Source organism: Psittacula echo (assembly GCF_963264785.1).
Source record: "Psittacula echo genome assembly, chromosome: 10".
Classification (NCBI taxonomy): domain Eukaryota; kingdom Metazoa; phylum Chordata; class Aves; order Psittaciformes; family Psittacidae; genus Psittacula; species Psittacula echo.
Genome location: NC_137741.1, coordinates 1,294,236 through 1,317,673, shown reverse-complemented (window position 1 = coordinate 1,317,673; position 23,438 = coordinate 1,294,236). Strand labels below are relative to the sequence as shown.

General features: G+C 42.6%; 1 protein-coding gene across 1 annotated transcript in view; it reads left to right on the top strand.

Moving 5' to 3' along the window:
- MYO9A (myosin IXA) overlaps positions 1-23,438 on the top strand; it is a gene marked incomplete at both ends in the record, with an annotated part of 156,205 nt that overhangs the window by 35,157 nt on the left and 97,610 nt on the right. Inside the window, 6 exons of the mRNA XM_080626175.1 lie at positions 536-598; positions 1,875-1,974; positions 4,665-4,721; positions 8,731-8,828; positions 12,306-12,432; positions 19,521-19,610. Coding sequence (XP_080482301.1) covers positions 536-598; positions 1,875-1,974; positions 4,665-4,721; positions 8,731-8,828; positions 12,306-12,432; positions 19,521-19,610 — 535 coding nt within the window. The remainder of the gene's footprint in view (positions 1-535; positions 599-1,874; positions 1,975-4,664; positions 4,722-8,730; positions 8,829-12,305; positions 12,433-19,520; positions 19,611-23,438) is intronic.

The following is a 23,438-nucleotide window of genomic DNA, read 5'->3' as shown; positions in this document are numbered from 1 at the left end:
AAATGTAAACTCCAATCCGGGGCTTTTGCAATTGTTTGTTTTTTAACTGCGGCCGCAAGTTTACAGCCTGGGTTTTTGTTGGGAAGTGCCTCTTCTGGAAGAGGGAAGGATGACTTGGGGGGCCATTCTGCAGCGAATTGTGATCCTGCAACCCTTTGCACCCAGGTCTGTTTCCTGTGTGCAGATGCTTGATCTGCAGGCAGTTCTGTTTTGCTAGCTTTGGATTAAATAGGTAGCCAGGAGTCTTGGTTGCTGTCAGCCTTTCCCCCTGTGCTCCCTGCCCATAGGCTAATGCATCTGAGAGCATGTTTTTCATATCCAAGTTAGTGTTGGCTTTGTATCAAACCAAAAAAACCTCAAAAGCCAAACATAATATTGGGCTTGTTCTGCCTAGGAAGAGATTTATATAACTAAGTGAAACAAGGCTAAAACTTTTGATTTCTGTGCGTACCAAGCCTGAAAAGTCCCGGTAAAGCTGCGTTCATTTCAGTTAAATATTGGGTCAATGAATAATGCTTTTATTTTGGCCTTCCAGAGCCTATGTGGAGAAGTACCTCCTGGAGAAATCAAGACTAGTCTATCAGGAACACAATGAACGGTAGGTGCCTGGATTTTGCTTACAGGGCTGGTTTTGAGTTCTCTATGTGCCGGTAGCGTGGCACTGAGAGCTTAAACCCTTGTTTTAAGGGAAGCTGGCCTGAGGGGGTCAGGAATTTCATGGTCCTAACCCTGTGCTTCCAAGATAAATGATGCATTTTATATTTTGGTGTTTCAGGAGGAATGTGCTAACCAGGGAAAACAAACTCCATTATTTTATTGATGGGCCTTGACTTATATTTTCCATTCTCGTCATGAGTCATGTCGTACGGAATACTACATACCATTTGTTTCCTTGTGCAACTTGTAAGCTATTTAATATAGAACTGGGGGGGGGGAGATGGTATTTCAGTTCTGTTTTACAGTTCTTGACACATTGAAGCCATCAGAAGGGCCTCTAGAGAAAGCGAAAACTATATAGACACAAATGTAAGCACGTTGTTCTTTCCTAATTGCGACATCTGAGTTGTTACATACTTCTCTCTCAGCACTTATTACTCTCATTTTAAATAAATTTGCTGCTTCTGATTGTCTTTGAACCTTTGGCACTTCTTTGTTTCCCTTCTGAGACAGACGTATGAGAAGTTTTCTTGAATGCTCATGGGCCTATCCCAGCGTTAAATAGCACATTCAGCCTCGACAAATGTACTCTTGGGTGTTGCAAGATGATTAAACTTGGTTCCCCTTGGAAAAGATCCAGCATACAAGCAAAGATTTAAGTTTAGAACTGCTGCTACGCTTTTAGTGTTAAGCTGTGCTAGAGCTGTCTCGAAGCGAAACACAAGTGTCACTGGGGTGGGTTTAGTATTAGTAATATTCAAGTATTTTGAATATTTGAGTAGTCATGAAAATCAAGGCTTTTTCCACTGTCTTACGGAACTGCAACTGCAAAATCGTTGCTTTTTAGATGATAATAAGGTATTAAAAATAATCATCGTCATTTCTGCATTGCAAGGAAGTAGGTTGGTTTGATTCTAATCAGTATGTAGGCACTGCACATGTTTCTGAAGGAAAAAGTGATGATGTCAGTTAGGAATTCTTTTAGCACATTCTAGGCCAGTGGATGTCCTTGGATGGAAAAGAGGGTTCTTATTCTCCATTACTTCATTTCATCTTTTACATCATGGCAAAGTGATGTAAAAGTGACTCCATTTCCAGTGTTCACGTCTGAGTTTGGAAGCTGGAAAATCCGGTTCTGAGGTTCACATGCGCTTCTCTGCTGAACACTGCTGTTTAGTCTGAAGTCTAACATCTTTCTTTCTTTTATTTGTCACCAGGAACTACCATGTATTCTATTACCTCCTGGCAGGAGCAAGCGAGGAAGAGAGATCAGCATTCCATCTGAAGCAACCTGAGGAATATCATTACCTCAACCAGGTATTAACCAGTATTCCCAGGTGGGAATACTATACAGGAATCCATTACATGGTCTTGCCTTTTCTACTGCTGATATTTAATGCTAATAAAGAAAATGTGTGGAGTAGTAGACAACTAACAAATGGGTTGTCTTAATGCTTGACAGGCAGCCTTTCTCATTGGAAATAATTCTGCTTTGGCAATCTGAACAGCTGATAATATGACATAAAAATATCAACATGGGTATTTTCCATTTCTGTCCCCCAGCTGGGAAGCATGAAATATAGTGTGGGTTTAATTGTCAAAGGCAGAAATGGTAATGATTTACCTGTTATGTGTGTGAATGTCATCTGGGCATTAACATCTGTCTGCTGAGTAGGGGAAAAGGGGAAGATGTGTGATGATTCTAGCAGCTCTTCAGGGTATAACACCTTGTGTGAGGTAGTCCTAATCGTGTAGCTCCATGCCTGGCAGTGAGTATAATCCTTTTAATTTAACAATAGAAGCTTAATCTCAAGGAAACCACAGCAACCACTGAAAATGTGGGAATTAAAAATGAGTGAGGAGTTACCAACGGCACAATAAGCTCGTAGTTTGGAAAATGTGATTTACTGCAGGTATTTAAGATGTGCTTGTCCACTGATGCTGGTGAATAAGGATTTTACTGCTTTTAGCTTAAAAAAAAGAGTAGGAATAAGTGGAAGAGTAGTTGCGTTATAACTGGATTTTTAACTAATTGCCATTTTCTTGGAGCTGGAATATGATTTAACCCATAAACTGGGGAGAAACTTGTATGTGCAACTCAACCGCAATAGCCTTTAGTCTTCCTAGAAATAGGATGTAGCGCTGGAATATACCTCAATTACCCAGGGCTTTATAAAGATCTTTTAAAGCAGGTTATCAAAGCCAAAATGTATTGTGATATTAGCAACTCCCACCCACTCTTAGCAGCATCAGGAAATCTGCACATATGGGTAACATACTCAGAGCTGAAGGCTTTTTGCTTGCCCTCATTGTGCCTCAGGCGTTAGCTGGAGAATGTGGTGGGATCTGCTCGACCATCTGTGCTGCTGTTTTGCAGTGGGAAGGAGCCAAGATCGTTTGGATCCAATGTTTTGGATTCACAGGTTTTGTTGGGCAATCCAATAGTTTTCTGTTGTTGAAAACATTACTTTTAATTAGAGTCCTTCTGGGGTTTTAATACCACTTTAAGGGTGTTCATAATTCAAGTCAAATTATAAATCCATGTAGAGTGTAGAACCAGTAAAAGTGAGATCATTTAGGCTGAAACATGTATTTTAATCTAAATTAGGATGCTGTGGGCGAGTAGGCCGGAGAATGATGCAGAGTTCCATCCTGTGCATCAGGGAAGCAGACTCTGAACTTGCCTGAATAGTGTTTGGACAGTAGTGAGAGCCTGAATTTTTAGGGATTTTATTACAATGATCTTAATATTTTAAATGATTAGTGTTAAAGAGACCCTTTAACACTGACAACCATGGGAAATGTCACCCTTAGATGTGTTCAGGGCATTGTTTCCTATTAAAACTGCAGTGACAGCTTTCCTGTGCCCTACAGGCAAAGGGGAGAAAGGAAAACAAGGAAAAAGAAGGAAAAAGAGGTAGTGGAGGAATGGGAAAAGAAAATTTGGAAGCATAAAAGGGGGAAAATTGTAAGATAACCCTTGAGCATTTGCAGTAGCTTCTTAAATGTGTGCTTGAGAAATCCCTTTTCCTTTAGAAAGGCCAAGAATGAGCTCAGAAATGGACCTGTGTGTAACTACAAATTAAATAGTAAAATGGAAAAGCTAGAAAATATGGACCCAGGCCCCTCAAGTCAAGCACTGACCTGGTCCTTGGGTCACGCGTTATTTTACTTCTCCCTGCTTCCTCAGCTCATGCCATGTTACACAAAACAAACGTGTGTTTTACATTGCAGATGAGAAATAATCTATTCAGGTATTTCACCAAAATGGGATGGTTTTTTTGTTGCTCTGTAAATGCAGGGATCAGGTTTGGAAAAAAACCCCAACTTTAATCCCCTGAGTTTGGATTTCGTATCAATGGCAATTAAACCTTCTGTTGCCTACCCTGTAACTTACTGACTGTTCTCTGTGACTTATTCACATTTAACCATATTGAAATCAGTGATTTGCAAGATTAGACCCTTAGTTTAAGCTCATCAGGAGCTCTGGTGCAATGTGGCTCTCCCTCCTAGGACTGGTCCTGACACATGCTTTGACTTCTCTCAACTCCATCTCTGTCTGAATGGAAATAAAGATACCGATTCCTATAAAGCTTTCAAGTGTTGCTTTCTAATTGGTTGGAGGGTTGCACTTTTGCAGCACTCACATGTGTCTAGAGCAGAGGTTGAGAGTAGAAACCAAAGAATTCTTGTCTTCAGTGGGGTTTTTTACATCAATAGCTCTTCAGCTCTGGGTAAACTAAAGGGTTCTCCAACCGTGGAGAAAAAGATCTTAAAATCCATAAAGCATATGTCTTGAAAACACAGGAAGCAGGAATCAGAGCACCATGAATACAGAAGCATTATAAATCTTAGCGTAAAAACAAAACAAAAGTAAGGAGTGACTATCCGGAATAACAACAATTATTTTACTTGGAAGGTTGACGTTGCTGCCCTGGTTAAAGAGCAGGTTGGTGGGAGTTCTGTTTGGTCTGAACACTACTTAACCCGGTCTGCCTTGCTTTCAGATGACAAAGAAACCCCTCAGACAGAGCTGGGATGATTATTGCTATGACTCTGAGCCGGTCAGTACAAGTACCCGTGTCTTCTGTGTTGCTGGTGCAGGGCTGCTGCTCCTCACTTGATTTTGTTAGGTGCACCGAGACCTGAGCAGAAAACAAAGTCAAATTACATTTGACCTATTAACTACCCCCTCCCTTCCTCTGCCCTGCAGTGGTGCTGCTCATGACAATATAGGTGTGCTTCCCTTGCCCTTTTTCGGTTCCTTCCATCTGGAAAGCTTCAACAGTTGGATATAATAATCCAGTTTTAGCAAACTATGGGTTTTTTTCCCTTCCTTCTTGATATAATACGTGATGATTTATAGAAATTGTGATATGGCAGCAATGTGAAAATTGAAATTCCTTTCTGATAAAATAGCAATTCAATCTCTTGAGACCCATCAGTTCGTGGTGGTTGTAGCAGTGTATCTGCTCTCCAGCTTCCAGGGGAGAGAAAAAAAGCAAACCCCAAAACATCTCCCTCAGCCATCTGGGAGAAAAATCAGATCTTGGTATTATTCAGAATGCAAACCCCAGCCCTCCTCCTAAAATAGTTCCGGTGACATGATCATCCTTTCCAAATGGATCAACCCAAAAAAGGGAATGGTGAAGCTTCTCCCCATTCCTCCTGTGTAAGCGAGCTGGAGGCAGTGGCTTCAGTTGGCGATGTGCTCTGGGTGTCTGTGTGTCCCGTGATGGTCTCTGTTGGTTTCGTCTGGCATGGGGAAGCATGTTTCACATCAGCTGCATGTTGTTCCTGCTAATTTTGCCATGTGCTTCATGGTTCTGAACTCTAGCTGATGCATCTGGAACAGTAAGAGGTAAAGTGTGAAGGGAACTGGGTTTCCATCTTAACATCATGACTTCCCTGCAAAATCCTTAGGGGGAGGGGGAGAGAAAAGGAGTTTAACCCCTCAGGGTTTAAAAATGTTGGCATCATTAATACATCAGCATCCTGAGAGGTCCTACGAGAGTGGGCGATGAAGAGCAGATGTTTCTCCATGTATCTCAATGCACTTTGCGAAGTTGCAAAGACCTGAATCTCTTAAGGAATGGGTTGGGACAACTCACTGGTGAAATTCCAATATGAAACCAATCCCAAATTTGATACTTTTTGCTGCAGGGGCCGATCATGCCCTGCTAGCTCAGGCTTTACCATGATATAGTCTTTATTTTGCACAGCAAAACTGCGTGCCATTGCAATTTGCTTATATTTTATTCTTCTTGGGATCATTTTTGGTAATATTCATGGTAAATCACATCTTGGCTTCAGTTGATTTGCTCTTAAGCATATCATGGACCTCTCCCCATAACCATGGACTCAACCCCCTGCAGAAATCTGCTTTGGAAAGAACCTATTTATAATATCCTCTTTGAAGTTCCCCTAGAAATCCATGGATTGCTGCAATGTGATGATAGTAAGCAAGGGACTTGCTTCTTCTGGGAAAGTAATTACCCCAGAAGAATATGAATGACGAGTTTGGTCTGTGGGCATGGATTTGTCATGTTGTCTGCCCTACTATCAAAGAAACTCCTTTTTTTTTATAGTGAGCATCCACTGATCATCCATTAGGAACCAGTACAGGGCTGAAACACTACAGAAAGCATCCACTTCTTAGCAGATAAATTGCAAAAGGCCTTTCCATGCAGATTAATGAGTTTGGCAATTGTTATGTATTAATTAAATTGCCTTTAGCATAGATCATGCTACTTCTGAGTTGTCTGTGGGGTTTTGCTGTTGACTTATGACTTAAGTTTGGCTGGTTGGCCAAGGTTGAGTTTAGGAGGGGCAACTTCTTACCCTGATACTTTATGGTGTAAATAACTGCATTGCTTATGCTTGCTGATCTTACTGTTACATAGTGTAGACATCTTTGCTGCATTCCTTTGGATAACGTGTACAGACAAACACCTTATACATCTCCTAAAAAGGGTAATTTTTAATCGTTTATTAATAAAAGGTGAAACTGTCACACGCAGGCGTGTTATTTTCTTGTTACATTTAAGACCTGATGTTCATTGATGCTGCGCATGCTTTTTTACTGTGCAACATCTCTAAATTCACTTTGTCTGTGCAGTATTAAGTTGTTGTTGATAAAGAAATGTTTTCTTGACCAGTTGACCCTCTCTAGCTTTCAGTTGAGGGGACAGGGCAGTTGTGAGGACTCGCCTATATTGAAACATGTATCTTAAATAAGAATTTCTCCCTTTAATCATCTACTGCTGTAATGATGCTACGGAGTGGAATGAAGAACTCTATCAGTGATAGAGTTGTGAGGCTTTCATTGTGGAAGGCACAAAGCTGCTACTATAAAAGAACTTTATATATTCTGTATATATGATTTATTCTATGTACTGTGAGTACAAGTGTCTCGTCAAGTAACAGTTGTCACCTTGTGACTACTTGGTGCCTGTTTAATGGCGTTCACTTGGAATCTTCCTGATTGCCTGTGCGGCCTTTTTTCCAACCAGATTTGCCTATTCCACTTGCTGTAGTCATCGTGCTTCTAGTAAGTGTGGGTAAAGCCCTTCCCAAATCTTTGCTCGTGAAGCCAAGCCATCAGTGGCGTTCACTGTAGTATTCACATAACCCTGGTTAGTGCTCACTTCCAGAATTATCTGGGCAAAAGTTTTGGGCTAAAGTTTATGCACACTTGCTCAGGGGGTAAATTTGATTTACAGGGAAATGACCAGAAGAAAATACGTGGATACAGCTGCTCAATCAATCGTCACTGCAACTGCAGCTATAGGTTTTAATTAACCTGCCTGAATTAACCTGTCGAAAGTCTCTGTCTAAGTGTTAGTAAAATATTTGGAGGTTTAAAATAGCGCTGTATCATATGATGCCCAATAAACTCATTTTGATTCAGAGACTGGGAATTTTTATAGGCACCAATGGGAGAAAGTATTAAAGATGAGCTACAAAGTGAGAGGGAATAATTGGAATCATCCCATGGTGAGCCAAAGCAAAAGGAACCTGGCATTAAGGGTTTATGTATTCATTTAAGGAGCTTTTATGTTCCCTAAATATTGGTGCAGGACAATATTTATTGGGTCCAGAATGTCACTGGATTTTCATGAACGTATCAGTGACTGCTGTCAGGTTAGGATTACCTGAAAACCCCAACTGTTCACACACACAAACGTATATAGACATGGAAATAGAAAATGTGGGTTTCAAATTCTCTCAGTGCTTATATTTTAAGAAAACTTCATGGTACTTAGAATAAAGTTCTTAAAAAGCATATATAAAACTTTCCTTTGCAGGACTTAATTCACTGATATTAATTCACATGAAATTATGTGGAGTCACTATTAAAACTGAATTTTGGAGAAGTTGTATCAACATAGTGCTCTCTGAGGTCAGGCTATTGAAACCAAACCACAGCAGACGGTTGGAACTGGATGGTCTTTAAGGTCCTTTCCAACCCAAACCAGTCTATGATTTATGGAGGAGATGTAGTGTCCTTTGAAAGACTGTCTCACTGTGCTGGATGAAAATGCAGTACAGAGAAAACCATTTGCGTAGATGATGAATAATATTGTATTGAAATTTGCACTCTGGTCAGTGCAAATGGCACTGACTACTTTCCCTAGAGTCCTTGTAGAAGCAAATCCTTCTCAAAAGCTTCATTTAAATTTGAAAAAAAATAAAAATTAAAGATCAAACTTTAAAAAAGACTATTTTCAAAAATCCAACTTGTACATTCTCTTTCTGCTATGTAAGACAGAAAAATCTGCCTTCCCACTGCAGATAATCCTGGTCCTTTGGGATGTTGCATGTGTGTTTCTTGCTGTATCTATGAGTCCCCCTGGGCTGGGTGTCGGGTGTAATGAGCCACAGTTACTCCCCATACTGTCAGTGGGATCTTCTGGATATCTCGTTTCCCAGTGCCAGCTTGGAAATGTTCTAGTTGCTGATAAAACACATGGAGATCACTAAATGATATTTATGAAGTGTTGACTTGGCCATCTGGACCTGTTCTCATCTTCATGACTCTCAATGCTTACTCGTGCTGTTTGTACCCAACAGGACTGCTTTTCTGTGGAAGGGGAGGACTTGAAGCATGACTTTGAGCGCTTACAGCTAGCCATGGAGATGGTGGGGTTTCTTCCCAAGACTCGCAGACAGTGAGTTTAGTTTCCATATTAATAGCTTGATTATATTAATCATAGAATTAATCATAAACAGAATGGTTTATATTGGAAAGGTCCTTAAGATCATCAAGTTCCAACGCCCCTGCCATGGGCAGGGACACCTCACACTAGACCCTGTCACCCAAGGCTCTGTCCAACCTGGCCTTGAACACTGCCAGGAATGGGGCACTCACCACTTCTTTGGGCAACCTATGCCAGGGTCTCACCACCCTCCATAATCAGCGACATAATTCACCTGACTTGAGCTAACATAACTGTGGTGCTCTATGTAACATATCAGACTGGTGAGAAGGAATAATTGGTGAGACGCTGGCCCAGGATGCCCAGAGAAGCTGTGGCTGCCCCATCCCTGGCAGTGTTCAAGGCCAGGTTGGACACAGGGGCTTGGAGCAAGCTGCTCCAGTGGAAGATGTCCCTGCCTGTGGCAGGGGTTGGAACTCGCTGAGCTTTGAGGTCTCTTCCAATCCAAACCATTTGAACCACTTGACCATTCCTACAGCGAACTGTCCGTTGTTACCATAGTTAACAGTTCTCTTTATGCAAATGGAGCACTGGCAAGAAGTTGGCAGCATGAATTGTCATGGCTTACTCTGCATGTCATGAATCCAGATCCTGGTTTAACCAGAAATCCTGATTATTAGTCATAATTAATCCTTTGCATATAATTCCTGATTCTGTAGACTTATTTCCAGCTGGCCTTCATTCACTAACTCACTGGAAGTGCTAGTTGAAAAACTGGTTAGGTTGCAATAGCACCTTCCACTGGCTGCAAGGAATTACGTGCTTTGTATGAGGGTTGTCTTCAACCAAAACCATAAATTAATTCCTCTCATGTTGATCGTTGGCTTGAAAGTCTTGAGTAGGTTTGAATGAATTTAGCAGAAGAATTAACCTCAAAGTGAGTATGATTTTGACATCCCAAGTATTGCTGAAAATCACATCGGTAGCTGGAACACGGTGAGAAATCTTGTGCTTTTTAAGGTAAAATATTCAAACAAGAATTTAATGATCATGGTTCCTTTTTGACTGAAATCCTGGAGGTTTATGTGGGAAGAGAGAATTGCTGCTTTGTATTAATGGCACTTGAAACCCTGTTCATCGCCCTGGGTAAATGATATTTAAGGTTCTAATATATAATTGTTATTTTTTTTGAGTTTTCTTCTGGACTGGGTGGATTACCTGCTATGCTTTTAAGCACCATTTTTCTTGCTTTTCACCATGTACCTGAGCCAGCAGTTAGAAGCAGTTAACTGTGAGAGCTTGTTCTGCCTTCTGCTCCACCAAGAAATTTTCACCCAGATGAGAATCATAGACTCACAAACTGGTTTGGATTGGAAGAGACCTCAAAGCTCATCCAGCTCCAACCCCTGCTACGGGCAGGGACACCTTCCACTGGAGCAGCTTGCTCCAAGCCCCTGTGTCCAACCTGGCCTTGAACACTGCCAGGGATGGGGCAGCCACAGCTTCTCTGGGCACCCTGGGCCAGCGCCTCAGCACCCTCACAGTAAAGAATTTCTTCCTTATATCCAATCTAAACTTCCCCTGTTTCAGTTTGAACCCATCACCCCTTGTCCTATCACTACAGTCCCTGATGAAGAGTCCCTCTCCAGCATCCTTGTAGCCCCCTTCAGACACTGGAAGGTGCTGTGAAGTCTCCACACAGCTTCTCTTCTCCAGGCTGAACAGCCCAAATTTTCTCAGCTTGTCTTTGTATGAATCTTTTCCATAAGCTCATCCTTGGAACAAATCAATTATGAAATTAAGACTGCTTTTTCTCTATCCATTCCACTCACATGGGTACACCCACTTCTAATATCAATCTGTTCCATGTCAGCATGCCTCCTTATCTTTCCAGAATGAGGTTTTAACGACAAGGGTTTTCTAAAGCCTGCTTAGGGAGCAATAACGGGTTTAGCTGGCAGAGTGAAGCAATCAGTAATTGTGAGGACTGAGCAGAGTTGGATGTCACAGTAAATTCACACTTTTGATTTATTGTGCAATAACTTTTCTTGGCACACAAGTTCTTGTATTTCTCTGAGTGGAGTTTGCTTGTCAGAAAATACAGAGGATTCTTTGCTATACGAACAGATTTGATCCGCTTGGTGTTGTATGACTGTAACACGAATAAGTAACAACCTTCAGCTGAGTAAAGAAAGGAAGGACATTTTAAGTATTACCACACTTTATAAATTATTATGTCAAAAAATTGGGGTTCACCTTTGCGGAAGCAGTTACAGAAGTGAAACATTTATAATAGCATCCTTGAAATTCATGATAAGGAATCAGTATCCCTATTTTGGAGATTAGGAAGGACTGGCTTGGAGAGGCGAAGGTGTCTTGTCCAGACAAGCTGGTGGCATGGCTAGGAATCAAATTGGTTTCATTCATTTTTAGTTCCCCAGCGAATGTAGAAATAGGGACAAACAGGGTTTATAGCTGAAGTCAGCCATGACTTGATCGCCTCAAAGAGCTATTTTTCTTTTGAGGAGTGAGGATCTAACTTTAAAATGCCCAAATTTCCACTCACCGCCCCCAGGAAAAAAAAAAAAAGAAAGAAAAATTAGCTGGATAGATTTACTTGAAGTGTAACAGCTTTTCTCTGTCTCAGTGTGCTTATATGTTATAAGCACTAAAAAGCACAAATGGGTTTTTTTTGCATAGGCTTCCTACCTGGCACTAGATCTGAGAAGATATTAAATACACGTGCCCGGGACTAAGGACTTGGGTGTCTGAGTCCAATCTCCCCCTTAATTCAGGCAATTGCATGGTAGATATTTAATCTGGATATCCTAGATCATTGGAGGATTTATTTTTTTCCTTATAATATGGGGTGCTATTTTATAGCCTTCCAGTGTCTGAAGGGGGCTACAAGGATGCTGGAGAGGGGCTCTTCATCAGGGACTGTAGTGACAGGACAAGGGGTAACGGGTTCAAACTGAAACAAGGGGAAGTTCAAGTTGGATCTAAGGCAGAAGCTCTTCCCTGTGAGGGTGCTGAGGCGCTGGCCCAGGGTGCCCAGAGAAGCTGTGGCTGCCCCATCCCTGGCAGTGTTCAAGGCCAGGTTGGACACAGGGGCTTGGAGCAAGCTGCTCTAGTGGAAGGTGTCCCTGTGGCAGGGGCCTGGAACTGGATGTTCTTAAGGTCCTTTCCAACCCAAACCAGTCTGGGATTCTGTGATGTGTTCAGTAATTTTCAGGAAAGCCATGGCAATGGAAGGCACTTGATTAAGTGAAAATATATTTTACATGAGGCAAACTGGATGCTTCATTTGAGCATCATTTTTGAGGAAACATTTGGGGATTTGGGACAAAAAATGCTTTGAATTGAAAATCTGAGGAACGATTCAAATCTGAAGCTGACACAGGATTTTGGGGGATATGTTTGGGTTTTTTTTCATTCGCTTCCTGAAAGAACAAGTGAGTAAAAATGAATTCTCCCTGTTTTCTTTAGGATCTTTTCTCTCTTGTCAGCCATACTTCACCTGGGAAACATCCGTTACAAAAAGAAGACTTACAGGGATGACTCCATCGATATTTGTAACCCTGAAATACTGCCTATTGTGTCGGACCTGCTGGAGGTGAGCCTTGCCTTTCTCTCCCATAACCTTCCTGCCTAAAGAGCCACTTCTAATGAGGTTTTTGATGTTGAGTTTATTCCCCTGCTCTTCAGCTTCAGGTCTAATGGACTGAAAATACTGTTTCTGTGATTAAAAAATGTGAAAGATTGCTAAGCAGTTCTAGGGGGAAAGCAAACCTGCCCCTCACTGCAGCCATTTCTTCAACTCCAGCTCCCTCATATAAATTCCCTGGTGCTTCCAAAATCTGTTCCAATATTTGTATAAGAAACTTGAGTGTGAGCCCACTTTTCTGGTTCAGGTGGTGACTGTAGGAGATGCTGAGTTCGCCTGCTGTGTTTTGCTATCTGTTGTTGCCCTGCCAGCATCCACAAAGGTTGTATTAGAGATGCTGGAGAGTGCATCTCATCCCTCTAGTACCTATTTATGGACCTATTATCCACGTGTTTATCTAATTCTTTGTGCATCTGTTGATGCTATCTGCTGCTAAGACCCTTTACCAAAAGCACTTTGTCCTCTGTGAGTCACTGCTGTGTCAGTATCATGTGGGGAGGGTTTGTAGGTCTCAGCCCATATGGACCAGGGCCAGATCCAATTCTGTAAATCCATGCAAAAGCATGATGTAAGTTCTTAAGAGAGCTGCTCTGCTCTCCAGCATGCTATAAAGCTGTGCCATTGCTACATTTCAATGAGCCGACTTGTTCTGTGCTGGCCTTAAGTGTTCAAGACCTCTTGATGTGGATATGGGTGGCCAGAAGCTCTCCTATCTGTCTTGCTTTTCTTGAAACGCTCTAACCCACTTGTACTTCCAAGGGATACTGAAATGTTACACTTGTACTTGGTTAGAACAACTATTATCTTTATCCCTTTGTACTCACTGGATGGTGTGGAAGGTTAATTTTTGCTGATTTTATGATAGCATCAGAAGACAAATTGTCATTTTGTGTACATGTGATATTCTTCCTTCCCTTAAATAACGTTTATGCTGTCTCACTACTAAAGAACTTGGGAATTAGCTCTTGTGGATTTTCGTATCACTTCGTTAATGCTTTGAATTTAGGAGACGGGAAAGCTTTTGTAAAGTATGGGTATAAGCAGCTGGATGCTCTTTACGTCTTGGCCTTGGGGATTGCAGAAATAAACAGAAGGAAAATATGAGTTTGAAGGAGAATGTTGTTGATCTTACCCTGTTAAAATGGCCAAGTCATTTAAGAAGTAATGGTTTTTTGAAGTAGTTTGGAATAAGAGAGTGACTTAAAGATCTGAAAGTGTTCCAGGCTTTGGGTCTTTGCCCTTTGCAAACAAACTCTTCTGCAACATCTGCATGCTGTAAGGAGCCGGGTTAGGTTTCTGCATGTGTACATGTGAAAGAATGCATCAGCCGTATCAATGCAAACGTGACTTAGTGCCATGGTCTAGTACAGCACAGAGTGTGGATACCATGCTCACTTGCATGGTGTGCAAATAATATATACAAATAATATTAATAATATATATATATTTAACTTCATCATTTTGAAAAAGCTCTGGAATCTGAAATAGTTGAGCCAAGTAATAGATTTTTGTGCACCGTGGTAATTCTTTTGCAAGCGAAATTACTGTATACAGCCTAAAATAGTTGTGAATTGGATCAGGACAATGCAGATCTCAGGCAGGATCTTGTGAAATCCATTGCCGGGTTGAGTAAGTGGTGTTGCTTGTCTTTAAAGCTGCATTTCTATGGTAATGCATCCATGGAATTGGAGACATTGTCTGCCTCCAAGCGTAAACTTTCCAATAGACCCACTCCCCGATCAGCTGAAATAAAGTGAATTATCTAGTTTTCAGAAGAGACTTCACTTCCTTTTCTGAAATGCTTGGTTTCTGTTTCTTTGCAGACCTGAATAGATCTCATAATGCATATTCGAAAGGGAAGACTAAACGATTCAAACATCAGTGCAAAGAGCATACCTCGCACTACTTAACAACTCTCCAAATAAAGTGTAGTAAATTCTTCTTAACAAAATATTGTTGAAACATTTGACACTTTGTATTTGGTCTCAATTTGGGTAATTATTTTATTACTTTTTGGGTTTTGTGGTCACTGAACAATACACAGCTTTGCTTTTCCTGCCATTGTCGCTAAAAATATGGAATGGCTTGAAAAAGTTCTTAATCCCCTCTCTAGATCTTGGCATTACTCATGGAGACTGGAAAATCAGCTCAGAATAAAACTAATATTCATTGACAAATAGTTTAGCTTCTTTTCATACAGACACCAGTTGCTTGGCAGGACGGCCTTGAGCCTAGCAAAACGATGGAAGAAACCAGCTCTTCTGTGATCTGATACTTCATAGAATCAAAGACTGGTTTGGGTTGGAGGGGACCTTAAAGCTCATCCAGCTCCAACCCCTGCCACAGGCAGGGACACCTTCCACTGGAGCAGCTTGCTCCAAGCCCCTGTGTCCAACCTGGCCTAGAACGTGCAGCAACACTGAACAACCGTCCTTCCTCTATCTAATGACATTTGTGTCCCTATAAAATGAAGCTAATACACAGGAGGAGTGATAAGGAACCTGGGTGGAGATGCTGATCTGTGAGATGGGTTTGATTTTCCTTAGATACCAACAACCACATCCAATATGGTTTTGGTTTCTTAAAGCACTCAGAGCAGCATTTGTTGAAAAAGCAAGCTGCATTCGAAGCCTTTGGCCAGACTGAGATCCTGGTTTCATTTACAATGAGACACTGATTCCATTTCTTCTTTTTTTTGTTCAAGAGCAGACATAGCGTGTGGATTCTGGGAGGCTTTTGGCAGGTTCTGCATGGCCTTTGTTTAAACTTTACTGAAATGCTGCAGCGTGATGTCAGGGCTGCCTGATGGATTGAGCAGACATCGAGCCCTGTGCATGCGCTGCAGAGATCCCGGGTCCTCTGCAGGAATCACAGAGGGTGATGTAAAACTGGGGACAACTTTTGTGCTTGCAGGGAGAAGCCTTGCAAGGCTCCTTTTTTGGTTTAATAACAAAAGCAATTTATTAGGAGTGATCTAGTGTCAGCTGATCTTAAGGAAGACTATTTTTGTGTTCTATTAGAAGAGCAGGAACATGTTAATTGTCTACATTTACTGATACTGAAAATTATTTCCCTGAATGGAGCATCAAGTAAGGAAGGCAAGTTCTGTCTTTGCTCAATGGAGTCGCAATGCAAATCAACATAGATATGAGTTATCAGGTATCCTAAATCAGTTTTCCTAGACCTCTTTTTGCATTGATGATGTTGGCTATAGGAGATAACATCTACTTCCATGGGAGATCAACATGCTCGAGTTCTTTTTCAACTGAAAGACTGTCTGCAGCTTCCCAGGGAGATCCTACAGACATTGTGCTCCTTGTGTGACAAACATCTTGGAAAGTAATTGGGGAACACAAGGGAGGTGAGGATTATGGGGCAGCCAGTGCTCGCATCCGGCCTTCTAGACCCGTGTTATGAATTAAGTCTTGGGGATCATAGAATCATGGAAGGGCTTGGGTTGGAAGAGACCCCCAAAGTTCATCTAATCTACCCCCCCGCTGCAATGAGCAGAGTTTAAACTTAAACAACAAAAGTTCAGATTAGATCTAAGGCAGGAGCTCTTCCCTGTGAGGGTGCTGAGGCGCTGGCCCAGGGTGCCCAGAGAAGCTGTGGCTGCCCCATCCCTGGCAGTGTTCAAGGCCAGGTTGAACAGGGCTTGGAGCAAGCTGCTCCAGTGGAAGGTGTCCCTGCCCGTGGCAGGGGTTTGGAACTGGATGATCTTAAGGTCCTTTCCAACCCAAACCATTCCATGATTCATCAGATGTGGAGCTCCAAGCCAAAACTTGAGCCAGATAACTTGCTGTTTGTTAGAAAGCCTGAAGAAAAGGTTCAGATCATTTTTAAGAACTGATAGAAATCTGAATTTATTTTCCATACGAGGCAGCTTTTGAACGAGCACTCACCACTCTAATGCCCTTCTCAAACATGGGCGAGAGTCAAAAAGCAATGTTTTCTTGCTCTCAAGTTGGAAATGGTTCATTTTCCTTCAGCTGCTCTCACATAATAGCCCAGCATTATTGGAGAAGCAATCTCTGCCTTCCTTGGCTCCAGCCCAGCCATTGCAGGAGCTTGCCTGGCTGCTTCCCGCTGCGCTCCACTGATGTTTATAGCTGTGGCAGCGTTGCTGGTCATCCTTCACTGGGTTTTAGAGCTCTAGTCATCCATTCCTCTCAGCATTGGTTCCACTTGCATGTGGCAGTGAAGTCTTAAATCTGCATTTTGTCCCTGTAATTAAGATATAAACTCCTACGGGCTGTGTAGTTTTTTTTGAAGGACAGCAGGACTTGCCCTTGAGCACCAGAAAGCAAAAAGCCATGAAATATAACTTCGAATTGTAACTCCCAGGGCAAAAAAAGAAAGAAAGATGTCTCTAATAGGTTTTTTGTCTCTATTTAATGTATCCTGCTTACTGGAGGAGGAAGAAAAGGATGTACACAATGGGGAAACTACAAGTATTTCCATGCAGCAGGTGTCCTTAGTCATCAGCAAGCACCGAGTTTCTCTTTAGAAGGCTCCTATGGCTCCTTGTTGCCATCAGGAGTCAGGTACCTTCCAGCTGTGACCTTTAATGAAAATTAGGATAATTTGGCTGTACCCGTGGTGTTGGCTTTCAGAGGCGATGAAGCAGTTGAGATCAAGCTCCACTGGGTGGTAATTGCAGAGAGCCAGGGAGGTGCGGGGATTACATTCCCATATTGCCAACTGTGGGTTTTTATGCGAAGATGATTTGAGCCCTCCAGCTCAGCTTACAGCAGGTCTGGAGATGAAGGATGCGCATCTGCAGGTCTCCATCAAGAAAACATCAACATCCATCAAGAGAGCAGAGAGAAGGAAACCAAAGTCAATGTTAGATGGGGTTGGTGAGGGACAGTGCAAATACTTGTTTAAAGCATTTAGAATCCCTGTGTTTGCTGACAGATTTGGGACTTGGAAGCATTTAGGTTGTTGAGGAATATTACATTGGCCTGTTTTGATTAGTAACCATCTGATGCCCTCTGCCTGTTGATAAATAAACCGCCAGTGTGCTGAAGCGGGATAGCAATGGTGTAAAATGCACTTTTGTTCCAAGCTGTCAGTTGAGGGAGTGCAGCCGATGGTGCTGCGGAAGTGCCCACATGCTGTCTGCAGAGCCAAAATGAAAAAAGCACCGTTTTGCTGAATATAGAGGAATAGAAACCGAATGTGAAAACTCACTGTGGATCTCCAGATCATAGACTCAACAGGATCAGCCAGGTTGGAAAAGCCCTTTAAGCTCATCCAGTCCAGCCGTTCCCAGCACTGCCAAGGCCACCCCTAACCCATGGCACTGAGGCCTCGTCTCCACGGGGTGTGAACACTTGCAGGGACGGTGCCTGCAGCCCTGCCCTGGGCAGCCTGTTCCAATGCCTGAGCACCCTTTGGGGCAGGAATTGTTCCTCAGCTCCATCTAAACCTGCCCTGGTGCAGCTTGAGGCCGGTCCCTCTTGTCCCATCCCTTGTTCCTTGGCAGAACAGACCGACCCCACCTGACTACAACCTCCTGTCAAATGAACCTGATTATTTCTTTTCACTTGATTTTGAATGGTAAAATCAGATCATAGGAACAGGGGGCTCTGAGGACTAATGAAATGAGCCACAAGGTGTTGATATTCTGTTTCCAATGACACAGACCTTGCTGGTAGGTGACTTCATGTTTTCTGCTTTCCTCACCACAGCAGCAAGTTCTTGTTAGTGGGTGCTGCAAGAAAAGTCTGTTATATAAAAATGCACTGGAGTTTATCAGGGAGAGTCCCTGGTAGAAAGTAAGTTTTGTACAGAACAGCATCATTACTGCAATGGCTTGTGGGGTTTCTTAAGTTCCACTGGCTTGTTCAAATTGCTCTTTGTACTAACTACTGGATTAAACCAAGTCAAAGTGCATAAACCACTAAGTTTCCTGTCACCCATGTCAAATCATAAATGGGATAAAAATACAGCCTCGGATGGCTTCAGAAATGTGGATTTGGTGCTTCTCGCCTTCATCAGAGCAGATCTGGTCTCTGCACTGAATCCTTCAGTTATGATAAGCAGCTTGTATCAACTTCAGTGCAGCTCCTCAAGCAGCAGCATCTCCGCATCAATCCAGAGCTACCAACTCTGCGCTCAAACCATTTCACCCAAACTAATGTCTTTTTTGACACTGAAACTTAGCAAAGAGCAGTCAACACCTCAGAGTATTCAGGTCTAACTTAAGTAGAAGTGTATCACCATTTATGCTGGTAGAGCGGGCACGCTTCTGAGTTTCTCCATGGGATAGCAGAATTAGAGGGGCTTTCTGCCAACTATTTATGGTGGGTGCTGCTTGATTTGTCAGCACCATTTACCTATTTGTCAAAGTGTCTGTGTCTACACAACTGTGATTTCTTTTCTGTAAACTGGTTTCTGTTACGGCTGATTAGAGATTGTCATTGTCACCTTGCTGGGAACTGGCGTCTTAAGGAAGTAAATACCAGGTGCGAATAGCAGAGCAAATATCAAGTGCTTTTCTCAATGTTTCTTCCTCCTCCTAACTCCTCCCCAGCCTGAAAACCACCAAAAACCCCTCCACAGGAGACTTGGATATATTGAAACGTCCAAACCTCAAACTGATGACACCATTTTGCTTATTTCTAGAGTGATTTGTATGTTGTTGTCTTGCCAGTAATAGAAAGTTGACCAACTTTGCTAACAAACAGTGTGGGAGGGAGGAGCTGCACTGGGAGCAAAGGAAACCATTGGGAAATTGCTAGAAATGGGATGACTGAATGCAGAAAATCAGGTTCCCTTGAATGCCCTGGTGTTTGATTTCTGCTGCTGGGTTTATGTGCTGAGTTGTCTCCTCCCCATGGCTAGTTTGTTCTTATGCCTTCAACATTAACTGTGCAAGGGCTGGCAAAGTGGCTTAAATGACTTATAAAATTTGATCAAGAAGTTTCAAATTCATGAAAACGTTTGCATGTAGAGATTTTAATTTTATTTTTAATAGGATTTTTAAAAAAATACTCTCAGAATAATCATTAACATCAAGGTTTTTGTTTTAGGTGAAAGAAGAGATGCTGTTTGAGGCCCTGGTTACCAGAAAGACAGTGACAGTAGGAGAGAAGCTGATCTTACCCTACAAACTAGCAGAGGTCTGTACGTGATGCTTATTATTAAAAGGGCAGCTCTTGGGGTGGTTTTCAATGCCTTGAGATATACACTCAGCTCTGGTAGAGTTTCTTTCCAGTTTTCTTTATTTATGTAAAACTACTGCAGGAGAAGCTTATGTATATGAATCTGCAAAAGTATTGACTTTACCTTCTACGCCGTTCCTGGAAAGCAGGATTGCACATGGCTTTGTGCTGGTCTTTAGCTGTTTGAATGATTTACACTTGTGTAAGGGTTCTTCAGAGCAGATTGTGTGCTGCTGAGCGTACATGATACAAGGAGCATTGTTCCTAGTTCCTTAAATCATGGTGCTGCTTCATCCCACAGCAGAGTGGTGACTGAAGACATCCAGGAAATCTGGGGAGAGGCCCTAAATGCCAACATTCCTCATGGATCTTGTGAGGAAGGATGTGAGGAAGGAGCTGGAGATCCTCTGTAGGAGATTCCCATTACCTTTCCTTCAGCGCCCTCACAACCTGGGTCCTTGCGTGATGCTTTGAAGTACCCACAACTCCATCAGCACCTCTGAAACTTAGTATAGTCTGTGCCGCTGCTAATCGTGGGGCTGGCACTGCATAGAATGTTTCACTTCTCTGTTATGGTGTGTCTCAGGATTACAGTGTCAGCAAACACGTGGGGTTTGGTTTTTTTTTGGTTTGGTTTGGTTTTTTTCTTAAATATGTGGTTTCCAGGAATTTTGAATTATATTCTGCAGCTGACAAACAGAAACACCGCTGGGTTTAAACTGAAACAGGGCAAGGTCAGGTTAGATAAGTTCTTCCCTGTGAGGGTGCTGAGGCGCTGGCCCAGGGTGCCCAGAGAAGCTGTGGCTGCCCCATCCCTGGCAGTGTTCAAGGCCAGGTTGGACACAGGGGCTTGGAGCAAGCTGCTCCAGTGGAAGGTGTCCCTGCCCGTGGCAGGGGTTGGAGCTGGATGAGCTTTAAGGTCCCTTCTGACACAAACCAGGCTGGTTGATGATTCTTATTATAGTCTCCAGATTATATAAGCTCTGTTCTGCTGCAGTACTTGTTTTGGCTGTTTCTGCACTGAGTGCTCTTGTAGCATCCCTGCCTCCTTCAGTGTGTGTGACATCACACCATGCTCTGTCCCTCCGTTCCCCCTTCTTGCCATATGGTTGTATGAGAACTCACAACATCTTGAGCAACATCTCTGAGTACAGTCTGTTGTGTCACAAGTAAGTAAGCGCATGATGTGTTGCCATAGGGGTCAGCTGTAGATATTTCGATTCCTTTTTACCAGAGGGAAAAATAAAATCTGTTCTCCCCTTTGGAGATGGTGTTTAGCCCCAGTAACTGCTGCTGAGCTTTCATCTTTAACAGTTACACGTTGCCTTTGTGCAAGGCTTGAATCTCCCCTAACAAAGGGCACACAAATGCTCTTACTGTATCCTCATGATGGACACATGATGGATGCAGTATTTGTACTTTTTTTCCTGCATCTTGGGCACAGATTTAAGAAGTTCTAGAAGAGGTGAGACTATCCCATATCAAATGTAACTAGAACCACCCTTCTGCTGGGGGTTACTTCCCATGGTGAACCAACAGGCAGCAGTGTGCCTTCAACCACCTCGCTGCAAAGCTTGGCAGGCTGGATTAAACTACTTCCAATATTTTAATCTGGGCCAGCAGATTTTGTATTGAAACAGCTTGAAATCGTCTTACATAGGTGCTCCTTCTGTTGACGTCAAAGAGCCCTTTTTGCTACCTAAAACAGCTGAGCATGAATTTCTCAAGTGCTTTCGAAAATGTTTTTGGTGATGTCTCTGCTCATGAATCTCAAGTATTCACTTCCAGAGGTTTGTCACCAATATCTAGTAGAAGAAATGAGAAAGATCAGGGTGCGGGGTAAGACAAAGGAGCACAAGGCTCGGGTGGGAAAGGTTGATGTAATCTCCATGATGAAACCATTCTGTAAGAAGGCATGAAGTGTAAAGGAAAGTGTAATGTAAGGAATGGTAGGCACCACCCGTGCTTTTTACTCAGTCTTTACAACTTCTGCATCTTGACCACCAAATTTTATCTGACAGTCACCTCTCTCTGGTAGAAGGTTCACTCCTGGCTTGCTCCTGCTAGATGTACTAGAGCAGAATTTGAGATGCTCAAACTAGAGGCCTTCCGGTCTTCCTCTGGCTCAGGGAGTAGGAAAAGTGACTTAGATTCAGATCATCTAAATCAGGAGGGAAGAGTAGGATCCATGTGACATTTTGGGACTTTACAAAGAACACTGACATCTGATCATCCCACTCATGACTAATTGGACTGTTGGAGCTGTTGGGAACCAATGGGCTCGTTATTCTTGTGTGTTGTACAAAAGAGCATTACAGTTGGCTCCAATGGGTGGAATGATTGAGGTCTGGAGGGTTTTCAGACCTGACTGTCCCAGTGCGACTCCTCTAAGCTGCCTTTCCTGATAGAGCAATGATGTATGTAGCAGCTACTTTATTTTCCAGGTGCTAAAATACTTGGTGGTATTTGCGTAGCTTGTCAATACACTGTAGGTTTCAGGGGAATTCGTCTGGAAAAGACTCTGCTGCAGTGGCCCTCAAAAGAGGGTTGTAAAAATGTCATTTTGGCACATGCTTGCTTTTTTGCCCCATCAATAAGAACAGCTTAAATCTACCAAGTGCCTTCCAGGGCTTTGAACACTTCTATAAAGGCAGTCATTAAAGGAAGAGCAAAAACTCAGCAAAAGAAGGAATTCTAAGAAATTTTATTTGGTTCTGAAACCTGTTGTATAAACTGTGGGTGGAAATAGTAGATTACGGGCTCTGTGGGTGTAAGTAGCATTGGGCTTCTGCCACCACCATCAGTGATGATGATTATGAGATTGCTGAGCAGGGGCGGAGAGTTTGTTGCTGAGGAGATTGTGTGTTTCCTGATGGAGCCGTTGCCTCTGTAGATGAGGCACTTGCAGACCTGGGCTTCTTGGTTGTCTTCTTTCTGAATTTTGGGTTATTATCAAAGAGATGGAGTTTTAATCAGAAATGAACATTCTGAAATAAACATGGGTTCTTATGTTTGGGATGGGTCCTTGAGCTTAGGTGAGGTTTCTACATGCATCTACTCCATACTAAAGAGATCACATCATATTCAGTGCAGGTGGTTGGACTTGCCTGTAGGGGTTTAGGTGGTGTTTCATGTTCTGTGCTCTGCACAGGCGCTGGCATTTGCTGATCCCTTTCAAAAGATGTGGAATATATGTGGATGCCAACTTGGTGTAGAAATGCTTTCCATGGAATGCCTAATGCTAGTGTGATCATTCTGTGATCACAGCCTGGCTCCTGTGGGATCTGTAACCTCAGTCCTGCTGTGACAACTGTCACCCTCCTTTAGCAGTCTTGAATGGACAGAGGAGGTGCAGGAATCATAGAATCCTCTCCTTCAGTGGTTTGGAGGCATCAGAGCTGAGATTGAACTTTATTATACCAAGTCAAGCCTTTTCTCTTCCATTTTCCCAAGCTGTTGCCCCATAAGCATATGGAGAGGATGCTATTGTGGGATTTGCAGTGATGCCACATTCCTCTGGGTCAGCAGGCTTGCTTGCTGCACTGTCATTGTGTGCTCAGTAGGAACACTGTCCTGGGGTTTGAAGCTTTTAGTAAGTGGTTTGAGCACTTGGCAACTCCTCATTTGAAACATCTCACACTAGGCCATGTTCCTGCCCATGGCAGGGGTTGGAACTGGATGAGCTTTAAGGTCCCTTCCACCCAAACCATTCTATAATAAACTAAGGGGAGGCAGTCAGAGAGACCTGGCTTTGAAGGAAAAGATCAGCACTGCTTTATAGCTGCA